Source organism: Gracilinanus agilis, chromosome 1, assembly GCF_016433145.1.
Source record: "Gracilinanus agilis isolate LMUSP501 chromosome 1, AgileGrace, whole genome shotgun sequence".
Classification (NCBI taxonomy): Eukaryota; Metazoa; Chordata; class Mammalia; order Didelphimorphia; family Didelphidae; genus Gracilinanus; species Gracilinanus agilis.
In genome coordinates, this window is record NC_058130.1 from 91,792,399 (window position 1) to 91,814,851 (window position 22,453).

At 36.9% G+C, this 22,453-nt stretch overlaps 1 protein-coding gene across 2 annotated transcripts in view; it reads left to right on the forward strand.

The window, feature by feature from the left end:
- USP4 (ubiquitin specific peptidase 4) overlaps nucleotides 1-22,453 on the forward strand; it is a 73,783-nt gene that overhangs the window by 10,771 nt on the left and 40,559 nt on the right. Inside the window, exons 4-10 of one of the 2 annotated variants that reach the window (XM_044678794.1) lie at nucleotides 993-1,119; nucleotides 2,473-2,618; nucleotides 3,181-3,242; nucleotides 8,599-8,733; nucleotides 9,811-9,925; nucleotides 11,175-11,348; nucleotides 14,426-14,584. In XM_044678794.1, the coding sequence (XP_044534729.1) occupies nucleotides 993-1,119; nucleotides 2,473-2,618; nucleotides 3,181-3,242; nucleotides 8,599-8,733; nucleotides 9,811-9,925; nucleotides 11,175-11,348; nucleotides 14,426-14,584 (918 nt within the window). The remainder of the gene's footprint in view (nucleotides 1-992; nucleotides 1,120-2,472; nucleotides 2,619-3,180; nucleotides 3,243-8,598; nucleotides 8,734-9,810; nucleotides 9,926-11,174; nucleotides 11,349-14,425; nucleotides 14,585-22,453) is intronic. The other variant, XM_044678867.1, reaches the window with a different exon arrangement.

The following is a 22,453-nucleotide window of genomic DNA, read 5'->3' on the forward strand; positions in this document are numbered from 1 at the left end:
ATGACTTCTGCCAAAGCTAAATCTGTCACTGTGTTCCATATGTTTTGATGGTTCCTGCATTGTTAAATTTTGCTTTATTCCAACATAGGAGAATTTCTTTCACTCTTATGCCACATTGCGTTTTTGCAAATTGTGCAAGTCTCCTGGCTCTGCATACTTTTTATATTTTCTCCTTTCTAACAAGATAGGAAAAGAAGAATGGCTGTTAGACTAGTCTGGTCAGTCACCACTAGGAGTGAGAGTTAGTTTTTTCTACAGCTAGAAATTTGGAATCTTAAGTGTAGTCTAGGGAAGAAAAAGAGCAAGCAGTTTTTTCTTTATTTCTTACACTCTGTAAACTATGATTAAAGGCATTCTTTATCTCGAACATTTTGTAAATATGTTCAGACTTAAAACCAGAGAGTATATCCTTTGTTTGGTTATCTGTCTCAAGGACTAACTTTATAGGTACATTTGTTGATCCTTTGTTTCTGTAATCATTTCCTTTGGAATAGAAAGAAACTAATTTTTGAACCTTTGTTGTGTGATAGCTGCCTCTTTACTATGTTAGTAATATGTAGAGTACTTATAATGTTGGCTCATTTTAAAGTAGACTGTGGGTAAAGTTCAGGGCAGCTACCTTTGATAGTAAAGAAGGATCTTTCCATTCAGAAACTAACCTAACCTCCCAGTGTAGCCTATGAGCTTCTGACATATCTACTTTCTGTTTTAGAAGATAGTGGTGTGACTATTGCCTCTCGTCCTGCCTCAGAGAAGGCAGTGCATCTTTTTTCAGTTCTTCATAGAACCTAACTTGTGGGATAGACTTTCTGTTGGTGTTTTGGGCTTGTCTTTCTTTTTAATCTGTAGATCTGGTTGCCTAACCACACAGGGAAGCTGATGCTAATGTTTCAGGGTGAATACATTGACTTGCTCTTTAGTTTCTGTGTGTATAGTTTCTCTTTGATATGGCATCCCCTTCTCTCCTTCACCTTGATGCCTCTTGTCTGTAGGTTGTGGAACATGGCCTGTTTGTCAAACACTGCAAAGTAGAGGTTTATTTGCTGGAACTGAAGCTCTGTGAAAACAGTGACCCCACCAATATGCTGAGTTGCCATTTCAGCAAAGCAGATACCATAGGTGAGCATTTACTAAGTTGGGCTTGGTATATGATAGTTTTGTTCAAACCCAGTGTCATTGGGAGTGAGTGGGAATGAAGTTTCTCTCCCTTTACAATTTTTTCTTTATATATTCAAGTATATTTGGTGGCTTTTCTACCACATGGCTGTAGAACTAAGGCTGCTGTTTCCTATTGGGAAATCATCAGTGCTGGAGCTGAAAAGCACCTACATGTTGTCCTTGGTGTGTACTGAGCACAGGCCATGACTTCTCTGTCACCAGATCCTTAGACACTAATGACAGTTCATTTGGGCTTATGCGAGAGACAGACACCAATCCTGGGGTGGAAAATTAGGGAAAAGAATTCATTTGATTCTGTGATGGTGTGTGTAGTATTGAGTCATCTGGAAGGGATAGGTCCATGTTGGCCCACATGACCCTGTGGCACAGAAGGGGCTGCTCTGTTCCCACTCTCTACAGTGCCCAAGGACATTTTTCACAAGCCCTGCCCCTTTGCCAAGCAGACCAATGCAAGGATTTCCTACCTCCACTCTCTGGGATTGTGCAGGGGACTCATAGGCAGCTTGAAGGTGCAATTTGGGCACATGATCTCTAAAATATTCACCCACTCTGGGCTAGGGGTATAGCATAGCAAAATGTGCCACTTGCTTTCTCTTCTATATTGCAACCTGCTACCCTGTTTACCTTTTTGGTTTTATATACATGTGTACATGTATGTATATACCTATGCATTTAAAACATTTTTATTTATTTTTATTAAAAAATTTTTTTTAACCTATTCATTATGCCCACTTTCTCCTTGTAATAAAAATTTAAAAAGAAGGAAAAAAACAGTTCAGCAAAACTTGTCACTTCTGACAGCATATAAAACATTTCACATCGGATTGTCTTTAATACCATCTGTTTTGCTGTTTCCTCTTGTCATCCACTGAAGTTTGAATTTTACCTGAATGTAGCTTCCTTTGAGTAAGACTGCAGCTCCCAACATGTTTGAAAGATCTCAGTGTAAAGGCAGTCCAACAGAAGAAGCTGTTAGAAGCTTTAGTCAGATTTGTAGTACCAACTAACTGCTGCTTTTTGTACCAAGAGCCAAGAAAGCTGTGTTAGAGGACTCATGTGGGTAATAGTTTTTCCCAGAACTCATGAGTGGGCCTAAAGTTTGGCAGGAGGAATTTCAGCTGTAGAATACCATGAGAAGATCTGAAAATGTTATCTAGAAGTGATTCTGAATATTTTAGTGTCATTGTGGGACTTGAATTCAACCTCATTCAATTCCTAGGATCTAGTTCTTGCTATTAAATTAGAGACTTGACTGTAGAAAAACAGCTAAACTCTGTATTTATCTTTAATTAGCAACCATTGAGAAGGAAATGCGGAAACTATTTAACATTCCTGAAGAGAGGGAAACCAGGTTATGGAACAAATATATGAGTAATACATATGAGCAGCTCAGCAAGCCAGACAACACTGTGCAAGATGCTGGTTTATACCAGGGGCAGGTATGTGACTCTGAACCTGGTGTTGTCCCTTGTGCCTGGAACCCTCTCTTTTAATCTCTACCTCTTAGAATCTCTAACTTCCTTGAAAAACTCAACTTAAATGCCATTGTCTGCTTGGATGCCTTTCTAGCTCCCCCAGCTTCTATAACTTTCTCCTCCAAAATTACATTCTATCTATTCTATGTCATAGATCTTGTAGGTACCTAATTATTTACAAGTTGTCTTCCCCACTAGAATATAAACTCCTTGTGCCCTGGGGCTCCTTTTTGTCCCTTTTTTGAATCTTCAGTTCTTAGCACAGTACCTTATCCATACATAAATGTTTAGTAAATGCTTAATAATTGAATTCAGATTACTCTTTCTAGTTTGTATAAATAAATATATTGTAGAATATCAAGAATTTGTCCTCTGCAAAAGCTGGCTAGATCCTAACCGTCTTGAATTCTCTTTGTATAGATCAAATAACATGTAAATATTAGTGTGGCAGTGAGGCTTTGGTCACCTGGAGCTTTGCATAGCAGGATTGCTTTCATTGCCTTAATTATTATTCCCTTTTATTCAGGTACTAGTCATTGAGCCCCAAAATGAAGATGGCACATGGCCTAGGCAGACACTTCAGTCCAAGTAAGTGAGCTTTCTTCCTGTTTTAGCCCAGTGTTCAGATGTCTGAGAGAGAAACTCCTTTCTAAAGCATTTGTCTGTGGGGCAGCTGGGTAGCTCAGTGGATTGAGAGTCAGGCCTAGAGACGGGAGATCCTAGGTTCAAATCCAGCCTCAGACATTTCCCAGCTGTGTGACCCTGGGCAAGTCACTTGACCCCCATTGCCCACCTAGGAGCCAATACACAGAAGTTAAGGGTTTAAAAAAAAAAAATAAAGCATTTGTCTGTGCTAGAGAATTTTTCTTTGACTTTGAGGGAAAAGTTCCCTGAAATTCTGAAGTGCATATGCACTTGCCCAGGACCTGTATATAAAAGGCATAACAGGCACCCTCATTTTTTCATCCAGGATTAGTCAGAAGAGCACAGGGTAAAGGAAATGATTGCCCTGAACTCTGGTGAGGCTCCTGTTGTTTTAATGATGTGCTATTACTCCCCCTCTTTGTGATTCGTGTCTGGCTGGGAGCCCAGAAGAACAGTTTAGTGGGCACAAGGTTTTGGCTGAATTGAAGGCAGTAGCAGTTTAACTCTGTCTCATTGCCATCAAAGTATCACCTTTGACTGGGGAGTTGTTAATGGTTGTCCCTGGAGCTTGCCAAGTACATTTTTTGGCTATAGGTGCACTTATATATAGTGTGGAATACATCATTGAGAGGGGAAGAGCTGATTTTTCTTTCTCAGCTGGAAGAAAAGTTATCTGTAGTGAAGATGGTTGTGGGACAATTGCCAGCCCTCCTTGGCCAACATCATCTAGGCTTTTGACAGACTTTTTGGGATAAAGGATTCCTTTCTTTCTGGGCCAGATAAAAGGAAAAAGGTACCCTAACTAATGATAGGTAAAAGAAATGAGAAGCTGTGAGGCATTCATGGAAACCACAGGACTTCCTGATATGGTACAGAAGGAATTATTGTCTTTTGAGACACAACTTTACTGACCAGTTGAGGCTTCTGTCATCTCTTGAGAAATTTTACATTTGGGTGTCTTGAATGAGGCCCTGGCCGCCTTCTTTCTAATGGTTTACAATAGACAGAGAAAATCTAATATGGGAATAGAACTCCTTATAGTAGCTCATTAGGAGAGCAATAGTACCATCTTAAGAAGAGCATAAGCTGGTGTACTTTGAGACCTTTTGCAGCCTCATGTAGCTTTGTCGGTTTTGATTGTCAGCTGTGTTGGATTGACTGTGATATTCAATACTGCAGCTTCATTCTACTGAATTTTACAATGTAGCCTTATAAATATGGTTCCCCTCTGGTGAGCTAGTAGCCTTGGTAAGCACACTAGAAAGTTGGTTTTATTAGCATGATTAACATTATCTCCTAGTGACAGGGTTGAGAAATAGAAAAATTTCATTGAGTATGGTATTATTTATTTCCCACATGTACAAGTGACTTGCAGATTCCTGACCACTGTCAGTTTGGGACCCACTTTTTAGAGCAAATGTCTTATTTTTCTCCCTGAATTTTAATTATGATTTTGGTTAGTACTATACCCCTTCTGTTAATGTCTCCCTAATTTTTGCCAATTATAATAATTTCTCCCAGTGAGCAAACATTTAAGTGCCTACTATGTGTGAAGCACTGGGCAAAAAGGTAGAATAAAACAGTACCTACTCTCAAGGAATTTACATTTACCTGAGGAAACTGGTACTCATATTAGCATATACTGAGGAAAGATAAGAAAATAAAGCTAAATAAGGAATAAGATAGTTAAAGAGGGAGGACACTAATGGTTGGAAAGAAATGAAAAGGCTGAAGTTGTGCCTGAACTGAGGCTTGTTAAGTGACTGCATATGGGGAGAAAGTTTCTAGGCTGAAGGAGCAGTCTGTGCCAACATATGGAAAAAAGAGTGGGGATTTGTCTGTGAGGAATCTCCTGGCTGAGTCAGGGAGGGCAAGATGGGAGGCCATAAAGACAGGGTGGAATATGGGTATGAATAATTCTAGAGCTAAGAGGGAGCCAAAGGACTTTATAATAGAGTAGGAGAATGATTTGGTCAGGTCTGTGCTTAATGAAAATCTCTTTGGCAATAGTGTATAGGGTGAACCTGAGTAGGGGAACACTAGAGCTAGGGAGGTCAGTTAGGAGGTCTTTGCAGGTGATGAGGTGGTGGTTGGATGATTTAAGAGAAGGGGTTGGATGTGACATGTTTGAGGGAAAGAAAACAAGATTAGGCAACTGATTGGATATGTAGAGTGAACAATGATGAGGTGATTAAGGATGAGAGACCAGAAGAATGGTAATGCCTTTAACAGAAATGGGCAAGTCTCTGTTTTCTTTTTTGACAGTGGTTATCTGAGAAATCCTCTCATCATTATTCTCTTATATGTTTCCTTTTCTTATTCATTGGTCTAGCATATGAATTTGTTATAAAAATTTGTGCTAAATGTTGTGAGCCCTAATTAGAACTATTGCATATTTCCCCTTTCTAGGAAAGGCAGCTCTTCCCAAAGTAGCTATTATGCACATTGGAAAGGTAGCTGTTACTTTCTTTATATAGTATTAGAAAAAATTTGGGAGTCCTGTACAATATTTTTTCTCATCTTAAAGACATACAAAGATATAATGCTTTGGGTACTTAATAGACATTAATTAAGGATTAATTTTAGGATTTTTAGCAAGTTTCTTGCAAAGGTGACTGGTCTGAAACTGGCACACATTTAAAGAGTTATCAAGTTTTTGTAGTTTCTCTCTACTAAATATGTATCTTGATTTATTCAGAGCAGAAAAAGAAAAGATTATAAGTTGTTGTCCCATTAAACTTCTTAAATAATACATCCAATGAGGCACATGTGTTGTCTGGACTTTTCAGAGGAATCTTGGATGCAGTGAAGTTCTCATAATGACCTACTCAAGTTCCTATGGAGAACTGTATCTTTATCAAATGATACTTTAACTTCTTTTTAAGGATTTATAAAATACTAAATATATAAGCACAATGAGGTTTAATCAGGTTATCCTTAAATGCCTCTGACATGGTAATTTTAAGATTTAAAAAGTATTAGAAAAGCATGATTACAGTTTTAAAACTACCCTTCATCCAGTGTTGTGTAGGTGTTTCCTCCAAAGTTGATCCCAGATAAGAGATGTAGAGATTCTAAAGAATATCTTGGTTCATCTTCTCACCTCTTTGCAATTCTCAGAAAAAAATTATTTTTGTACTTGGAGACATTGTTCCAGAATTTAGCTGTCTTTTTTGGAAAATTCATTTACATTGAAAACTCAGTAGATAGCACTTTTATCTGGAACTTTCTGAACAATTTATCCTTTGAATTGAATTTGTATGACATTTTCTGCCAATAAGAAACAATAGAATCATAGAATTTAAGTTAGAAGATACCATTTAATTCAAGCTCCTTATTTTATAAATAAATTGAGTCCTCAAGGGGGGAAAAGTGAATTGCCCAGGGTTACACTGAGGGGAAAGTGGCAGGACCAGGAATAAAATACAGGATTTTTTGACTCTTGGTTTCAGTACTTTTATACTATGCCAAAGTTGTCTTTTAGGTAGATAAAGACTGGCCATATTTGGAGACTGAATGTGTGTCCAATAACTTGATTGGGGTGTATGATTTATTGTATTTGTAATTATATTTATCTTTAATTTCTTCCAACAGTTTATTACTCTGCTAAACAAGTACTACATAGAATAGGTAGTGAGTGTTATGGAAGGCAATATGAAGTTCGCATTTCACTGTCTTCTCTTTCGCCCTCTGGCTCTGGTCTTTGTATCACTGACTGTCATATCCTTGGAATTTGTGGTGGTGATGGGACGGTGGTGGGTAGAATTCAATAGTGCACATTAAGTTATGTGCTTCATGCTTCAAGCTTCCAGATTCCCATTTGATGTGTTTCCCCATTTGGGCAGCTAAGTATTGAAGCTGATTCACAGTATTAAGAATGTATGAGCAGAAAAAGAACAACATAAGTTATTTCCCCATTCAACTTCTTAAACAGTACTTTCAATAATGTATTGTAAATGTAAGAATAAAGTGTACTTCATTACTAATGGAGGTTTATCTCCTGATAGCTATACCACTAAACTAAGGGGCTTCCTGTCACTTAGAAGGTGGAACCAGGGATAGAATTCAGCCTTTTCATTCCCCAAACAACCCATTGTGTTCTCTAAGGTGTACTTATTTTATTAGTGTATACACTGACTACCTCCCTCATAGCTTCTATTTTTCCAAAAGGATTACTGGTTCAAGTCAAATACCATTAAGATGGGCACTCTATGTTGATTGTTTTTGCTCTTTAATCATGCCTTTGTAGAACATGTGAAAGCTTGATACTCCCAGCTTAAGTCACAATTGTATATTTCTAAAAGTAGACTTCAAAAGTCACTGGCTATTATTTGCCTTATATAGCTTTTAATTAAGGTAGAAAACATTCTGGTGGTTGTTGGATTTAACCAACATGGAAGTAAGTATAAATCCAAATCATGTATTAATGAAAATATCAACGTTTTAGAATCACATATATAAAGTTGAAACAGTTTCTATCATTCTTATACTCATCATACTTTTTGATGCTTTATTTTTAGTTCCTGATTTCACTTGGAGGATATAATGAAACTGTAGGGACATTTTTCATACAGTTTAATTTAACTGCCATTTCTTATTTCTTATTCACCTGCCAGGTGCCAGGCCAGGTGTGGTGCCAGGTGCTGGGGATGTAAAGACAAAAACAAAACATTTCCTGGCCTTGAGAAACTTCCATTCTGCTGGAGAGGATTTTCACTGTCTAGTTACCTTAACTATTCAAGCTTATAGGGAAAATATTTCACTATAAATTTTACTGTTGTGGCTCTTTCTCATTCTTTCTTAAGAAATTCTGTTAAATTAGCAATCCAAAATGACTAAAACATAGATGATTTCTCATCCTGAATATGTAGGTGTATGACCACACAGGGAAACCCTCATATATGCGAGGCCAAGGATAGGAAATTTGTGAATTTCTTGAGCCTTGTCTAACTGGAATCTGCCTTGAAGTTAAATGAAGGGGGGCAGCTGGGTAGCTCAGTGGATTGAGAGTCAGGCCTAGAGACGGGAGGTCCTAGGTTCAAATCTGGCCTCAGATACTTCCCAGCTGTGTGACCCTGGGTAAGTCACTTGACCCCCATTGCCCACCCGTACCACTCTTCCACCTATGAACCAATACACAAGAAATTAAGGGTTTAAAAAAAAAAAAAGGAAGTTAAGTGAAAATGAACTTTTCATGTCAAGTAATTGAACTCTGGGGATGTTCCCTTTTCCCTGAGAAGTGCCCTTAGGCACTGTAAAAAGTCAGTAGCATTATTCCTGCTTCTCTCCTCTCTCCCAGATCAGGCACTAGCAGAGCTTTTACTACCTCTCCAAAATCATCAGCAAGCTCCTATTCCTCCATGTCTGCTTCTCCCATTACAAATGGTGATAGTGCTAACTCTTCTGGCGTACACAGCTCCAGTCTCAGCAGGGGGTAAGAGCGGGGCTTCTCTCACTGCTTCTCTTTCCTTGATATCTTCTCCTGACCCTCCTGGCTTTGAATGTCTGTCCACCTGTGTCTACCCTCAGTGTGATGGGCTTAGGGTTTGCTGGTTCCCTTTGGTGGTTTGTTTTGGGGGGAATGGGGGCCTCTTGTCCTTTGTTTCAGCCAGTATCATAGCCACTATAGCTAGCTACTCCCTGATCCCTGGAAAACGTCTGCTTTTTAGTTGTGTTTAACAACATTAACCTAATTTTTTTTCCCTACTATGTAAGTGACTAGTGCTGAGGTACTGTTACAATTTTTTTTTTTTAGGAATTACAGCCTGTTAAGTAACTGAAATCACAGAGGGGGGCAATCTTTCTCTATGCATCTGTTCCCCGCCTCCCCAGTCATAAGCCACCCCACCCTCATCATAGTAACCATGTAATGTTAGGGAAGAGAGAAGAGTATGAATTCCAGTTCAGAAAAACCCAAGGAGGGTGGAGGTTGGGTGGGAATTGGCTACAGGTTTATCTTGTTGGTGTCCAGTGTCTAGACCTTCCCAAAATTAATATTTACTTCACTCTGTGAGATAAGAAGAATTTAGATCTCTTCTCCATTAAGGGAGAACCAGTGTGATGACATCTTGAATAGAGAACTATTCTCTATGAAAAAGACCCAGGTTTTGATCCCATCCCTGACACTTACTGGCTTTGTGACCTTGGGCAAGTCACCTAAACCTTTCCTTTTTTGAGGGTACCGCCTAAAATGACAAGTGGCAGAAAGAGTGCCATCTGGTGTTGTTAGAGGGAATTTCCTTACCCGGGAATATATAGTGAAATGACAGGTTTAGGCCCTATCCAATCCCTCCATTAAAGGGTAAATGTCTTTGTTATTCATAGATGAACAAGAATTAGTATAAAACATTAACCATGGCCCCTTCCTTGAATGAGGTTTGATGTACCTAGCTAGATAAATTTGATAGGAGTGGAGTGGAATGAGGAGTAGAACCCTGTACTGGGTCATCTGTACACATTTGTTGTTCAGTATATTCTTCTATTTCTGATGAGTGTTTCTGTTTTCTTCCAGAGGTTCTGGCTTCTCCAATTCTTATAGTTGCCGAGAGTCTCAATCTCACACTCAACCTGGGCTTTGTGGACTTGGAAACCTGGGGAACACCTGCTTCATGAATTCTGCTTTGCAGGTAGAGGTGCAAAGCCTCCATCTAAAGAATTAACTAGTTGTCATAGACAACTCGAATTTTCCCAGGAATTTTCAAATTATTGGAAGTTGTGACAGCTGTGGTGCATAATAACCTGTTACACTTTCCATAGTCAACTTTGGTTTTCTGTGTTCTGCAGGTTCCCAAGCTCAAGTTTAAAAGAGCCCTGAATCATTCCTCCACCAGTCTTTTCTCTAGCTTGTTAGGTGTTATCTGTAGATGCCAAAATATTTTGATATAGGATGATATAATTATTCTTTAGGGTACCAGAATTTCCCTTTATGTTCATTAATTCATGTGGCAAACATTTAAGTACTAGTGGATGCAGACTTGGGAAAGATTAAAAAGACTTAGTTAAGACTAGGTCCCTTCCTTCTTCAAACTTAGTCTATATACTGGGGGAGAAAAAATACAGATAAAATTAAGTATATAAAGTTCAATTTTGGATTTTGCTATTTCCAGGGATTGGACTTTTCCTGAGAGTATTAATTTAATGCACTTGGCCTGTGGCCTTCAGAATGCACTGTGGCGAGGTAGTGGTAGTTTTTACAAATCTACACTTCTCCCCTGACCTTAGACTTTATTCCTGGGTAATAACATAGAGCAAGCCAATTATTTCAGGAAGCCTTGGCTCAGAATTGCTGTCTATGGAAGTCCTAAGGACTTAAGGAGAAAGTAAGTGGCTGTCAACCCCAAATGAGCCTAAGTGGCTTACCATTTATCAGGCAGAAATTCAAAGGTTATCTACCTAACATGAGCTTAACCAGCTCACTTAACCTTGAATTTCCAAAAGCATGAAGTCTTGCAGGGAAAAAAATAAATACATTAATGATAGTGCAAATTTTTTTTTTTTTTTGTATCCACTGGGTAAGCCTAATGGAATGAATGTTGGGATAAAAGTCAAGGCAAAAAAAAAAAAAAAAAAAAAAGTCAGAGTGCCTGGGTCTTGACTCTACTGCTGACCATAGCACAGAATAATTTTGAGGGAGGAGATAGTGCATGTTGAAAGCATTTTTAAGGATACTACGTAAGTATAAGAATGTATCAACAGTCTTTGGATGCTTATATTATTGCCCTTTGAAAACTTCTAAAGCTTTCATAGTAGAAAGATGACAGTTACTTCAGGATTTGGTTATTCTTTATATGCTATTGGTTATTATATCTGGTTATTCTTTACATTTTTACCTGTTTTAATAAGGTTGTGTATGCCCTGACAAAATTCTCTTTTCAGTGCTTGAGTAACACTGCACCATTGACAGAATACTTTCTAAAAGATAAATATGAGGCTGAAATCAACCGAGATAATCCTCTGGGCATGAAAGGGGAAATTGCTGAGGCTTATGCTGAACTCATCAAACAGATGTGGTCTGGGAGGAACACTCAGGTTGCCCCACGGATGTTCAAAGTAGGTAGACATTCTATTTCTGGAAAGCTGCTTAGTTTTTCTGTCCTTTGTTTTTAGGTTTAATTTTTTTTTTCAGTGAGCAAGCACTTACCTTCTTTTTTCCTCCACTCCTTTGGGGAAGAAAAGTCAAAGTCCCTGTAAGAAATAAATGTAGTCACTTCAGCAAGACAAATTTCTATGTTTACTCTGTCCAAAAATATTTGCCTCATTTTCTGTATTTGGCCCCCTGTCAGATAAGGTAGCATATTTCATCTCAGTCCTTTCCAATTGTGGTTGGTCATTGCATTGATCAGTATTCTTAAGGATTTCATAATTGTTTTTCCAGTGTTATTAAATTCTCCTGGTTCTGCTAGTTTGACTCTGTATCATTTTTATAAGTCTCAGATTTCCCTTAAACTATCTATCATCATTTCTTATAGCTCAATAGTATCTTACAACATATTACAAAATATTTTGTGCAGAGGGGGCCTTTTTCTCTTTCTTAGATCTTTTTGGTGGTGGTAATCCAGATCTTAAATCTTTTTGGTTATAGGCCTACTAGTGGATCAAAGAGTTTGCAGTTTGGTTACTTTGGGCCATAGTTCCTAATAGTGTTCTAAATCTATGCTGATTCATAGCCTGGAGTTAGCAAACTTTGTTATTTTGATAATTTTTTGATAATTATTTCAAATTATCAAATTATTATAATAATTATATCAAAAATAATATTTTGATAATTATTTCACCTGAATTCCTTTGTAATCCAATATATTATATCTTACAATATTTTAAAAAACTTCTGAGGTCTATAGGCTTTGACAACATGTCTTCAAGGAATCTCCAGATTGACTCGTTTCCCAGATCGTTAAAACAAAAGACAAAGGTTGAATTAACTATAAATTGGGTTTGCCTTTTTCCCAAAGACCGAGTTTAAAGAAGTCAGCTCTTCCAGTATCTTTCCAAGTCACCTTAGCCAGGATTAGCTAAGGAGAATCAAAAGCCTGGAGTGTATCTCAATCATTCACTTGTAGCATCCTTGATTATGGCTATCCTATCTTTCCTAAGCTTCAGTGAACTCCCATAATCAGATTGTTGCTTCCCCTTCCTTTTCTTAAAATCTGCAGAAATACCCTACTTTCTGTAGTTCAATGGGAAGTCTCAGAGCTTTAGTTCTGTGTGCCTCCTTGGCAATGACTCTGTGTGGTGTTTATTTTATTCCCCTTGCCCAGATTAAAGATTTGTGATATAACTACTTTGGTAGTTTTGTATTTTTTTCAGTTTAACAACTTTTCAGCCTGCCAAAGAGGTCCATGACATGCAAAAAGTTAAGAACCCCTTGGGTGCAAGCCATGTGGAAAGTAAAAAATAATTTATTAAATTATACAGAAGTGAAGGATGAATAACAAATAGTAAAGATAATGACATCAGATACTAAATATAAAATTTTTGAGATATTTCCAAAATAGTACTGATGCATATTTGTAATTCTGAATATATATGTTTGTAAAACATTAAAAGAAAAACGTGATTTTAGCATATATGCTGTAAAAATTCTTAAAAAGAGCAAAGCAGTGTACAGTACCATCAAAAAATGAGGAATTGGATGAGAGCAGAAATGAATAAAGTACAAGCTTAAAAAAGGATAATTGCTGCCCACATGTAACTTTCAGTCTGGTCCTTATTGGAGACTTAACAAAGCTTCCATAACCAGGTAGCTTTGGAGTCTGGCTTTAAAGAATGAGAAGGAATGAAAGAACATGGGAAGATAGATGTTCCTGACGTAGTTGACATTGTGTTCTTGATAAAATTCAAAACCAGAGCTATTGCCTTCCCTGATTCCCATTGTCCTCTTGAGAATAATAAGTAGTAATTTATAGCAAGAAGAGTTTTAGGGTAAAGTTAAAAATAGTCTCGAGGACTTAGATCAATACCTGGATTATAAAAGTAAAGAAAATATATCATTATAACTGATGGTATATTGGTATGACATATTTAAATGAAAATAAGGATGTTTGGGGATATATCTCTGCCTTTAGTTCTCCACAAATCATTTTCTTAAGACAGCCCCTAACCTGGATCAGTTTTACTATATGGTAGTTCTGAGAACTTCAGAACCAGGCTAGTGAGTGGGAGAGAGAAGACATTGTCTTTACTCATAGCAGCATAGGACTTAAAAACAAAATATCTTCCCACGTAACTTCTTTTGATCATGTCTCCTGAAAATTTGTTATATTTTTGTACTGGATGTAGCATTTTGACATGGTTCCTACTAAATGAAGTCTCTTATCAATAGGAAATCTGTCTACTCTAGCCCTCAGCGTGTTCTGTAAATGTTTGTGGTCTTCCAGAAGCCAACTCTTTGAGGCCTGTCTCTGACTATAATTTTTGTAGCTTATTGGTTTTGATGTTATTTGTATATAATGTTTCCATTTACTTCATTTATATTTGCTTCCAATCCCTCATCATGACATGAGGATATTCTGGGTTCTTAAAGGTAATACAAGCAGAGCCTTATTAAAACTTTACAGGCTAGCAGGCAGCTGGGTAGCTCAGTGGAGTGAGAGTCAGGCCTAGAGACAGGAGGTCCTAGGTTCAAACCCGGCCTCAGCCACTTCCCAGCTGTGTGACCCTGGGCAAGTCACTTGACCCCCATTGCCCACCCTTACCACTCTTCCACCTATGAGACAATACACCGAAGTACAAGGGTTTTAAAAAAAAATGAATTAAAAAAAAAAACTTTACAGGCTTTGAGGATGAACCTAGAATTTGATCATGTGTTACTTGAAGACCAATATAATCGAGTTCAGCCTTGTTATCAGAAATTTGGCTGCTCTAGAAGGCTTTTCTTCACCACAGCACCTTATTAAGTATTATGTACTAAAACATAAAAGATATGGGGAAGGGAGCATTTTCCCTAGTGAAATCAGTTTTGTTTAGCTGTTAAAATACTGAACCCAAAAAATAGTCATGAATGGATTGATGTCAGCTTGTAGAGGAAAGGAGAGAGCTGTCCTATAATGGAATGCCCAAGTGAGCTTCCTTTGGCAATGTACTATTTAATTAAAAAAAATTTTTAAATTTATTTTGTTTCTATTCAGACCCAAGTTGGTCGTTTTGCCCCTCAGTTTTCGGGTTACCAACAACAGGATTCTCAAGAGTTATTAGCCTTTCTTCTGGATGGATTGCATGAAGATCTAAACCGTGTGAAGAAGAAACCATATTTGGAGCTAAAAGATGCCAATGGCCGGCCTGACTTGGTAAGATATTTAAGGTCAGATCGATGAACTCTACTGATCTTAAAAAGATGGATCCTCTTGGAGGTGGTAAGCTCTGACTAGACAGGTTCTTTTTAGACCATTGTTTCCTAGGGGTAGAAACAGAACATTGGAATCCTGTCTTGTGGGCCATAGCTTATAAATGTAAGGCTAAGTTGTTATAATTACTATTCTTTATTATTGAAATATAAGTTTTTTAAAAATAATATTTTTCCCTAATTACATAATATAAAAATAGTTTTTAACATAAAACAATTTTTTTGAGTTCCCAGTTCTTTCCTTCCCTCTTCCCTAAGATGGCAGGATATATCATATAGGTTAAACATGTGCAACCATATAAAACATTTCCATGTTAGTTATTTTGTGGAAGAAAACTTGAACAAAAAAGAAAGTGGAAAATATTATTCTGTTTGTATTCAGACTCTATATAAGATTTTTTTCTTTTTAAAAATTTAAAAAATTTTAATAACAAATTTCCAGATGAGTTTTCTGAAGTTATATAATCCAGATTGTCTCTCTCCATTCTTCCTTCCCCACTTCTAGAGCTAGCAAGCAATTCAATCCAAGTTATACATGTATTATCATGCAAAACCGGTTTCCATATTATTACTTTTTTAAGTGAATAATCTTAATAAAACCAAAACCCGTAAACATATGCCCAAATAAACAAGTTGTGTGATTTCATCTTCATTTCTACTCCAACAGTTTTTTCTCTGGAAGTGGATAGCATTCTTTTTTCATAAATCCCTCAGAACTGTCCTGGATCATTGTATTGCTGTTAGTAGCAGAATCTTATATTTACACAACACCGCTATTACTGTGAATAATGTTTTCTTGGTTCTGCTTATTTCACTCTGCATCAGTTCATGTAGGTCTTTCCAGCTCTTTCTGAAATCATCCTGTTCATTTCTTATAGCATAGTAGTATTCCATCACCATCATATACCACAGTTTGTTCAGCCATTTCTCAATTGAGGGACATCCCTTTAGTTTCCAGTTCTTTGACACCACAAAGAGAGCAATTATAAATATTTTTGTACAAATAGGACCTTTCCCATCTCTGGGACACAGACATGATGATAGTGGTATTTACTGGATCAAAGAATATGCGTTCTTTTATAGTCCTTTGGGCATAATTCCAAATTGCCCTCCAGAATGGTTAAATCAGTTCACAACTCCTTCAGCAATCCATTAATGTCCCAATTTTGCTACATCCCCTCCAACATTTCTTTTTCTTCTCTAATTGCTAAAGCTAGCATTTCTAGTACAGTATTAACTAATAATGGTGAGAGTGGGCATCCTTGCTTCACTCCTGATCTTATTGGGAAGGCATCTAACTTATTCCCATTGCAGATGATAATTACTGATGGTTTTAAATAGATACTACTTATTATTTCAAGGAAAGACCCTTTTCTTCTTATGCTTTCTAGTATTAATTTTTTTAAACCCTTACCTTCCATCTTAAAAAGAATACTCTGTATTGGTTCCAAGGCAGAAGAGTGGTAAGGGCTAGGCAATGGGGGTCAAGTGACTTGCCCAGGGTCACACAGCTAGGAAGTATCTGAGTCCAGATTTGAACCTAGGACCTCCCGACTCTAGGCCTGGCTCTCAATCCACTGAGCCACCTAGCTGCCCCCCTTTCTGATGTTTTTAAGAGGAATGAGTGTTGTATTTTGTCAAAGGCTTTTTCTGCATCTGTTGAGATTATCACATAATTTCTGTTAATTTGATTATTTTGTTAATTATGCTGATATGGTATAAATCCTACCTGTTCATAATGAATAATTCTTGTAATATGTTATTATAGTCTCTTTGCTGGTGTTTTATTTAAGATTTTTTTGCATCAATGTTCATTGATCTGTAATTTTCTTTCTGTTTTTGGTCTTCCTGGTTTAGGTATCAGCATCTTATTTGTGTCATAAAGAGAATTTGGTAGGACTCCTTTGCTTATTTTGCCAAAGAGAATATCTATATTATTCTTTAAATGTTTGATAGACTTCACTTGTGAATCCATCTAGTCCTGGAAATTTTTCTTAGGGAGTTCATTGATAGGCTTTGTTTAATTTCTTTTGCTGAGATGGGATTATTTAAGTATTCTATTTCCTCTTTTGTTAACCTAGGCAATTTATATTTTTGTAAATATTCATCCATTTCACCTAGATTGTCAGATTTATTATCATATAATTGGGCAGAACAGGTCCTAATGGTTGCTTTAATTTCCTTTTCAATAGAGGTGAAATCAACCTTTTCATTTTTTATACTGGTAATTTGATTCTCTTTTTTCTTTTTTTTTTTAGTCAAATTAACCAATGCTCTATGTATTTTATTTTATTTTTTTTTTTTTCGTAGAACCAGCTCCTAACCTTATTTATTAGTTCAGGAGTTCTTTTTCTTTCAATTTTATTAATTTCTTCTTTGATTTTTAGGATTTCCAATTTATTCTTTCATTAGGGATTTTGAATTTGTTCTCTTTCTAGTATTTTTAGTTGCATGCCCAATTCATTGATCTTTTTCTCTATTTTATTGATTTAAGCATTCAGGGATAAATTCCCCCTTGAGTACTGCTTTGGCTGTATCCCACAGATTTTTTTTTTTTTTTTTTTTTTTTTTTTTTTTTTTAATTTTAAACCCTTAACTTCTGTGTATTGACTTATAGGTGGAAGATCGGTAAGGGTAGGCAATGGGGGTCAAGTGACTTGCCCAGGGTCACACAGCTGGGAAGTGGCTGAGGCCGGGTTTGAACCTAGGACCTCCTGTCTCTAGGCCTGACTCTCACTCCACTGAGCTACCCAGCTGCCCCTTATCCCACAGATTTTGATATGTTGTCTCCTCATTGACATTCTCTTCAGTGAAATCAGTGATTATCTTTATGATTTGTTCTTTGGCCCACCTGTTTTGAACAATTAGATTATTGAGTTTCCAATTAATTTTTAATTTTCCTTTTCATGAACCCTTATTGATTATAATTTTTATTGCATTATGATCTGAAAAAGTTGCATTTATTGCTTTTCTCCATTTGGTTGCAATGTTTTTGTACCCTAGTACATGGTCTGTTTTTGTATATGTACCATGTGCTGCTGAAAAGAAGGTGTATTCTTTTTTTTTTTCCCTATTCAATTTTCTCCAGATATCTATTAAATCTAATTTTTCTAAAATTTCATTCACCTCCTTTACTTTTCTTTTTTCCCCTTTGACTAAATTTATCTAGTTCTGATAGGGGAAGGGTGAGGTCCCCCACTAGTATAGTTTTACTACTTATTTCCTCCTTAAGCTCCTTTAGTTTCTCCTTTAAAACTCTGGATGCTATACTATTTGGTGCATATATGTTAAGTACCGAAATTACTTCATTATCTATACTACCTTTTATCAAGATTTAATTTCTCTCTCTCTCTCTCTCTCTCTCTCTCTCTCTCTCTCGCCTTTACTTTCAGTCTTAGAATCAATATTGTGTATTGTTTCCAAGGCAGAAGAGTGGTAAGGGTTAGCAATGGGGGTTAAGTGACTTACCCAGGGTCACACAGCTAGGAAGTGTCTGAGGCCAGATTTGGACCTAAGGCCTCCGTCTTTAGGCCTGGCTCTCAATCCACTGAGCTACCAGCTGCCCCCCTTATCTCTTTTAATCAGCTGTTTTTGCTTTAACTTTGTCTGAGATCATGATTGATACTCCTGCTTTTTTTGTCTGAGTTGAAGCCCAATAAGATTCTGCTCTATCCCCTTACCTTTACTCTGTCTGTGTCTACCTACCTCAGATGTGTTTCTTGTAAATAACATATGATAGAATTCTGTTTTTTAATCCACCTTAGTATCATTTATGTTTACTGTTATACTTCTGTGTATTCCATTCCATCTTGTTTTCCTCTTTTAATTCTGCCCTTTCTCCTTTCACTCTTTTCCCTCTACACCAGTGTTTGCTGTTAATCATGCTTTCCATTTCCCCTCCCTTGTATTACTCCCCTTTCAACCACTGTCCTTTTTATTCAACCACTGTCCTTTTTATTCTCTTCCTACTTCTCTATAGGGTCTTTTAATAACCCCCTCCAACTTCTCCCTTCCAAAAGCTCTCCTCCCCACCAACTGCTTTCTTATTCCCCTTCTATTTCTCTATAGAATTAGATAGGATTCTATACATCAATTAATCTGGCTGTTCTTCCCTCTTTGAGCCAATTCAAATCAAGTTTAAGTATTACCCATTATCAACCTCATCCTCCCCTCCACAGTAATAGTTCTCCCCTACCCCACCTCTTTATATGATATAATTTACTCCATTTTACTTCTCTCTTCCCATTTCTCCTAGTACAATCTCTTTTTTCACTCCATTTTTTTTTTTTTTGCATATCATCCTAAACAGCTTACTTCCCCATCTTCTGTCTATCTATACTTCCAATTACTATAATGGTAACAAGTTTTACATATAGGAATATGAACAATGTAAACAATTTAGCCATATCAAAGCCCTTGAATTTTTTTCTCTTTATTTACCTTTTTATGCTTTTCTTGTATTTTTTATTTAGAAATCAAATTTTCCCTTAAAGTCTGGTCTTTTCTTCAGGAATGCTTGGAAATCTTTTATTTTATTAAATGAGCATACTTTTTCCCTGAAAGAATAAAGTCAGTTTTAATGGGTGGGTGATTCTTGGTTGTAAACTCAGTTCCTTTGCCTTCCGGAATATCATATTCCAAACCTTCTGGTCCTTCAATGTGGAAGCTGCTAGATCCTATGTAATCCTGACTGGGGCTCCATGAAATTTGAATTGTTTCTTTCTGGTTGCTTACATATAGTATTTTCTCCTTGGCCTGGGAGCTGTTAAACTTGGTTATACCATTCCTTTGAGTTGTCCTTGGGGATTTATTGTAGGAGGTGACTTGTATATTCTTTCAATTTCTATTTTACCATCTTCAAGAATATCAGGACAGTTTTCTTTGCTAATTTCTTGTAATGTCTAGGCTTTTTTTTTTATCATGACTTTCAGATAGTCCAATAATTCTTCATTTGTCTCTCCTAGAGCTATTTTCCATGTCAGTTGTTTTTAAATGAGATAGTTCCAATTTTCGTCTATTTTTTTCATTCTTTTGATTTTGTTTTATTGCTTCTTGATGTTTCATGAAGTCATTAGCTTCTATTTGCTCAAAAATTCTAATAGTTAAAGACTGAATTTCTTCTATGACCTTTTTAATCCTTTTCGTGGAACTCAAAAGAGTTTTCTTCATTGAAATTTTTGCCTCTTTTTCCAGTATATCATCTGTTTTATTTTATTTTTATTTTTATTTTTTTAAACCCTTATCTTTTGTCTTTTATTGACTCCAAGGCAGGAGAGTGGTTAGGGTAGGCAATGGGGGTCAAGTGACTTTCCCAGGGTCACACAGCTGGGAAGTGTCTGAGGCCAGATTTGAACCTAGGACCTCCCATCTCTAGATCTGGCTCTCAATCCACTGAGCTACCCAGTTGCCCCTGATCTATTTATCATTTATTTATTTATTTGATTTAGGCTGTTTTTCCATGGTTATGTGATTCATGTGTTCTTTAACTCCCCGCCTCCCACCTTTCTCCCATAGCCAACAACAGGCTATTCCCCTGGGTTTTTTATGTGTCATTGATCAAGACCTATTTCTACATTATTAATATTTGTAATAGAGTGATTATTTAGAGTTTACATCCCCAATCTTATCCCCATCTAACCATGTGTCTCAGCAGTTGCTTTTCTTCTGTGTTTCTGCTCCCGCAATTCTTTCTTTTGATGTGGATAGCATTCTTTCTCCCTCAGAATTGTCCTAGATCATTGCATTGTTGTTCGTAGAGAAGTTGGAACTCTTTTCTTCTTTGTAATTTTGTGCCAATTTTTCCACTTTACTAATTTTGTTTTTTAAGCTATTTCCTTTTATTACATTACTTTTCATTTGTTTCCTCCCATTTTTCTTTTTTCTTTAAGCATTTATTAATATTTATTTTTTTGAAAAGTTAACATAGTTACATAATTCATGCTCTTACTTTCCCCTTCCACCCCCCCCCCCAACTTTCCTCTCCCCCCCATGGCAGATGTATATTTCCACTGGTTTTAATATGTGTCATTGATCAAGACCTATTTCCAAATTGTTGATAGTTGCATTGGTGTGGTAGTTTCGGGTCTACATCCCCAATCATGTCCGCCTCAACCCATGTGTTCAAGCAGTTGCTTTTCTTCTCTTTCCACTCCTGTAGTACTTCTTCTGAATGTGGGTAGCGTTCTTTTCCATAAATCCCTCAGAACCTCCCATTTTTCTTTAACTTGTCTTATTTGATTTTTGAATTCCAGTGCCTGAGACCAATTCCCATTTTTCTTTGAAAACACTTGGTTGCTTGGATATCATCATCTTCCATCAACTCCATGCCTTCTTTTTTGTTTAGAAAAATTTTCTGTGATTGGGTGTTTGTTTTGCTCTTTGCTCATTTTCCTAGGTTTTTGTTTTGTTTTGTTTTGTTTTTGTTTGCCTCGAGACTGGGAGTTCTGAGAACTATTGATTCTGTCTCCTCTGCTGATCACTTGTAGGATGCAGGACTCAGTACTCAGCACTTGGAGGTAGCCCTGGGGTCTAAGTGCTTCACCACAGGCAGACTTGAAAGGACTTCTAGGCCTCATTGCAGTCTAGTGTCAGGGCCTGTAACTTCAAAGGGGTGGGTCTGGGGCATAGGATGCTCTGATGTTAGTATAGGCAGGGTCCTGAGTTCCTGAAGTTGGCCTATACCCAAGCTCAGGTCCTGGCACATTAGGGTGTGAAGGGGGGAGGGGTTGACCAGCACTCTTCTTTGTGCATTTTTGCTTCCTATTTCCCTTTATCCCATGAAAATTGACTCTCTGCCTACTTTTCAAGATGTATTCCATGGGAAAGCCCCTTCCATCTTGCTGTTGGCTTTTGTCCTTTTGTTTTGAGGTGCTTTTAAAATAAAGATTGATTTGGAAAGACTGTCAGAGTGGTTTCAGCTTTCACTGCTATTAAGTCACCATCTTAGCTTCATCCCAGTTTTTTTTCTTTAAAATCCTTATCATCTTTCTTAGAATTGATACTAAGTATAGGTTCTAAAGGAGAGGAGCTATAATGGCTAGGCAGTTGGAGTTAAGTGACTTGCAGAATGTCACACAGCTAGAAAGTATCTGAGGCCATATTTGAATGACCTCTTATCTCCAGGTCTGGCTCTGTCCCCTGACCCACCTAATTGCCATCAATTCTTTTTCTGGAAGCAGGTGTTATTTTTTCAACATGAGTCCTTTGAGATTGTCTTGGGTCATTGTATTGCTGAGAATAACTGAGACATTCACAGTTGTTTATCATTACATCATTGCTGTTGATGTGTATAATGTTCTTCTTATTCTGATCACTTTGTTCATATTACTTTACTTTAGTATCAATTCATGTAGATCTTTCCATGTTTTTTTAAAAATCATCTGCTTATCATTTCTTATAGCACAATAATGTCCCATTACAATCATATACTTCAACTTGTTCAGCTCTTCTCCAATTGATGGCATCTCTTCAAAATGATGGCATGTCACCACAAAAAGACCTAGTATAAACATTTAAAATCTTCAAGTTAAATTGCCAAATCCAGTGTTGTGTTGCTTTGATACCTTAATGCTTTAAGCATTATATATTTTTTTAGGCCGCAAAATAGGAAATTGAAACTAGCTACTAATTTATAGAACTCCTAAATTACAATGACAAATCAGCAAAATACGTAGTGTAAGGAGGGGGGAAGGGGTTTTATGGGTTCAATATATTAAAAGATGGTCACCAGAGGATTGAACTATTATCAACCCTCAATTAAGAATAATCTTAAGTCAAAATTGACTTTTATGGAAGTTTATTTACAATTAGGAAG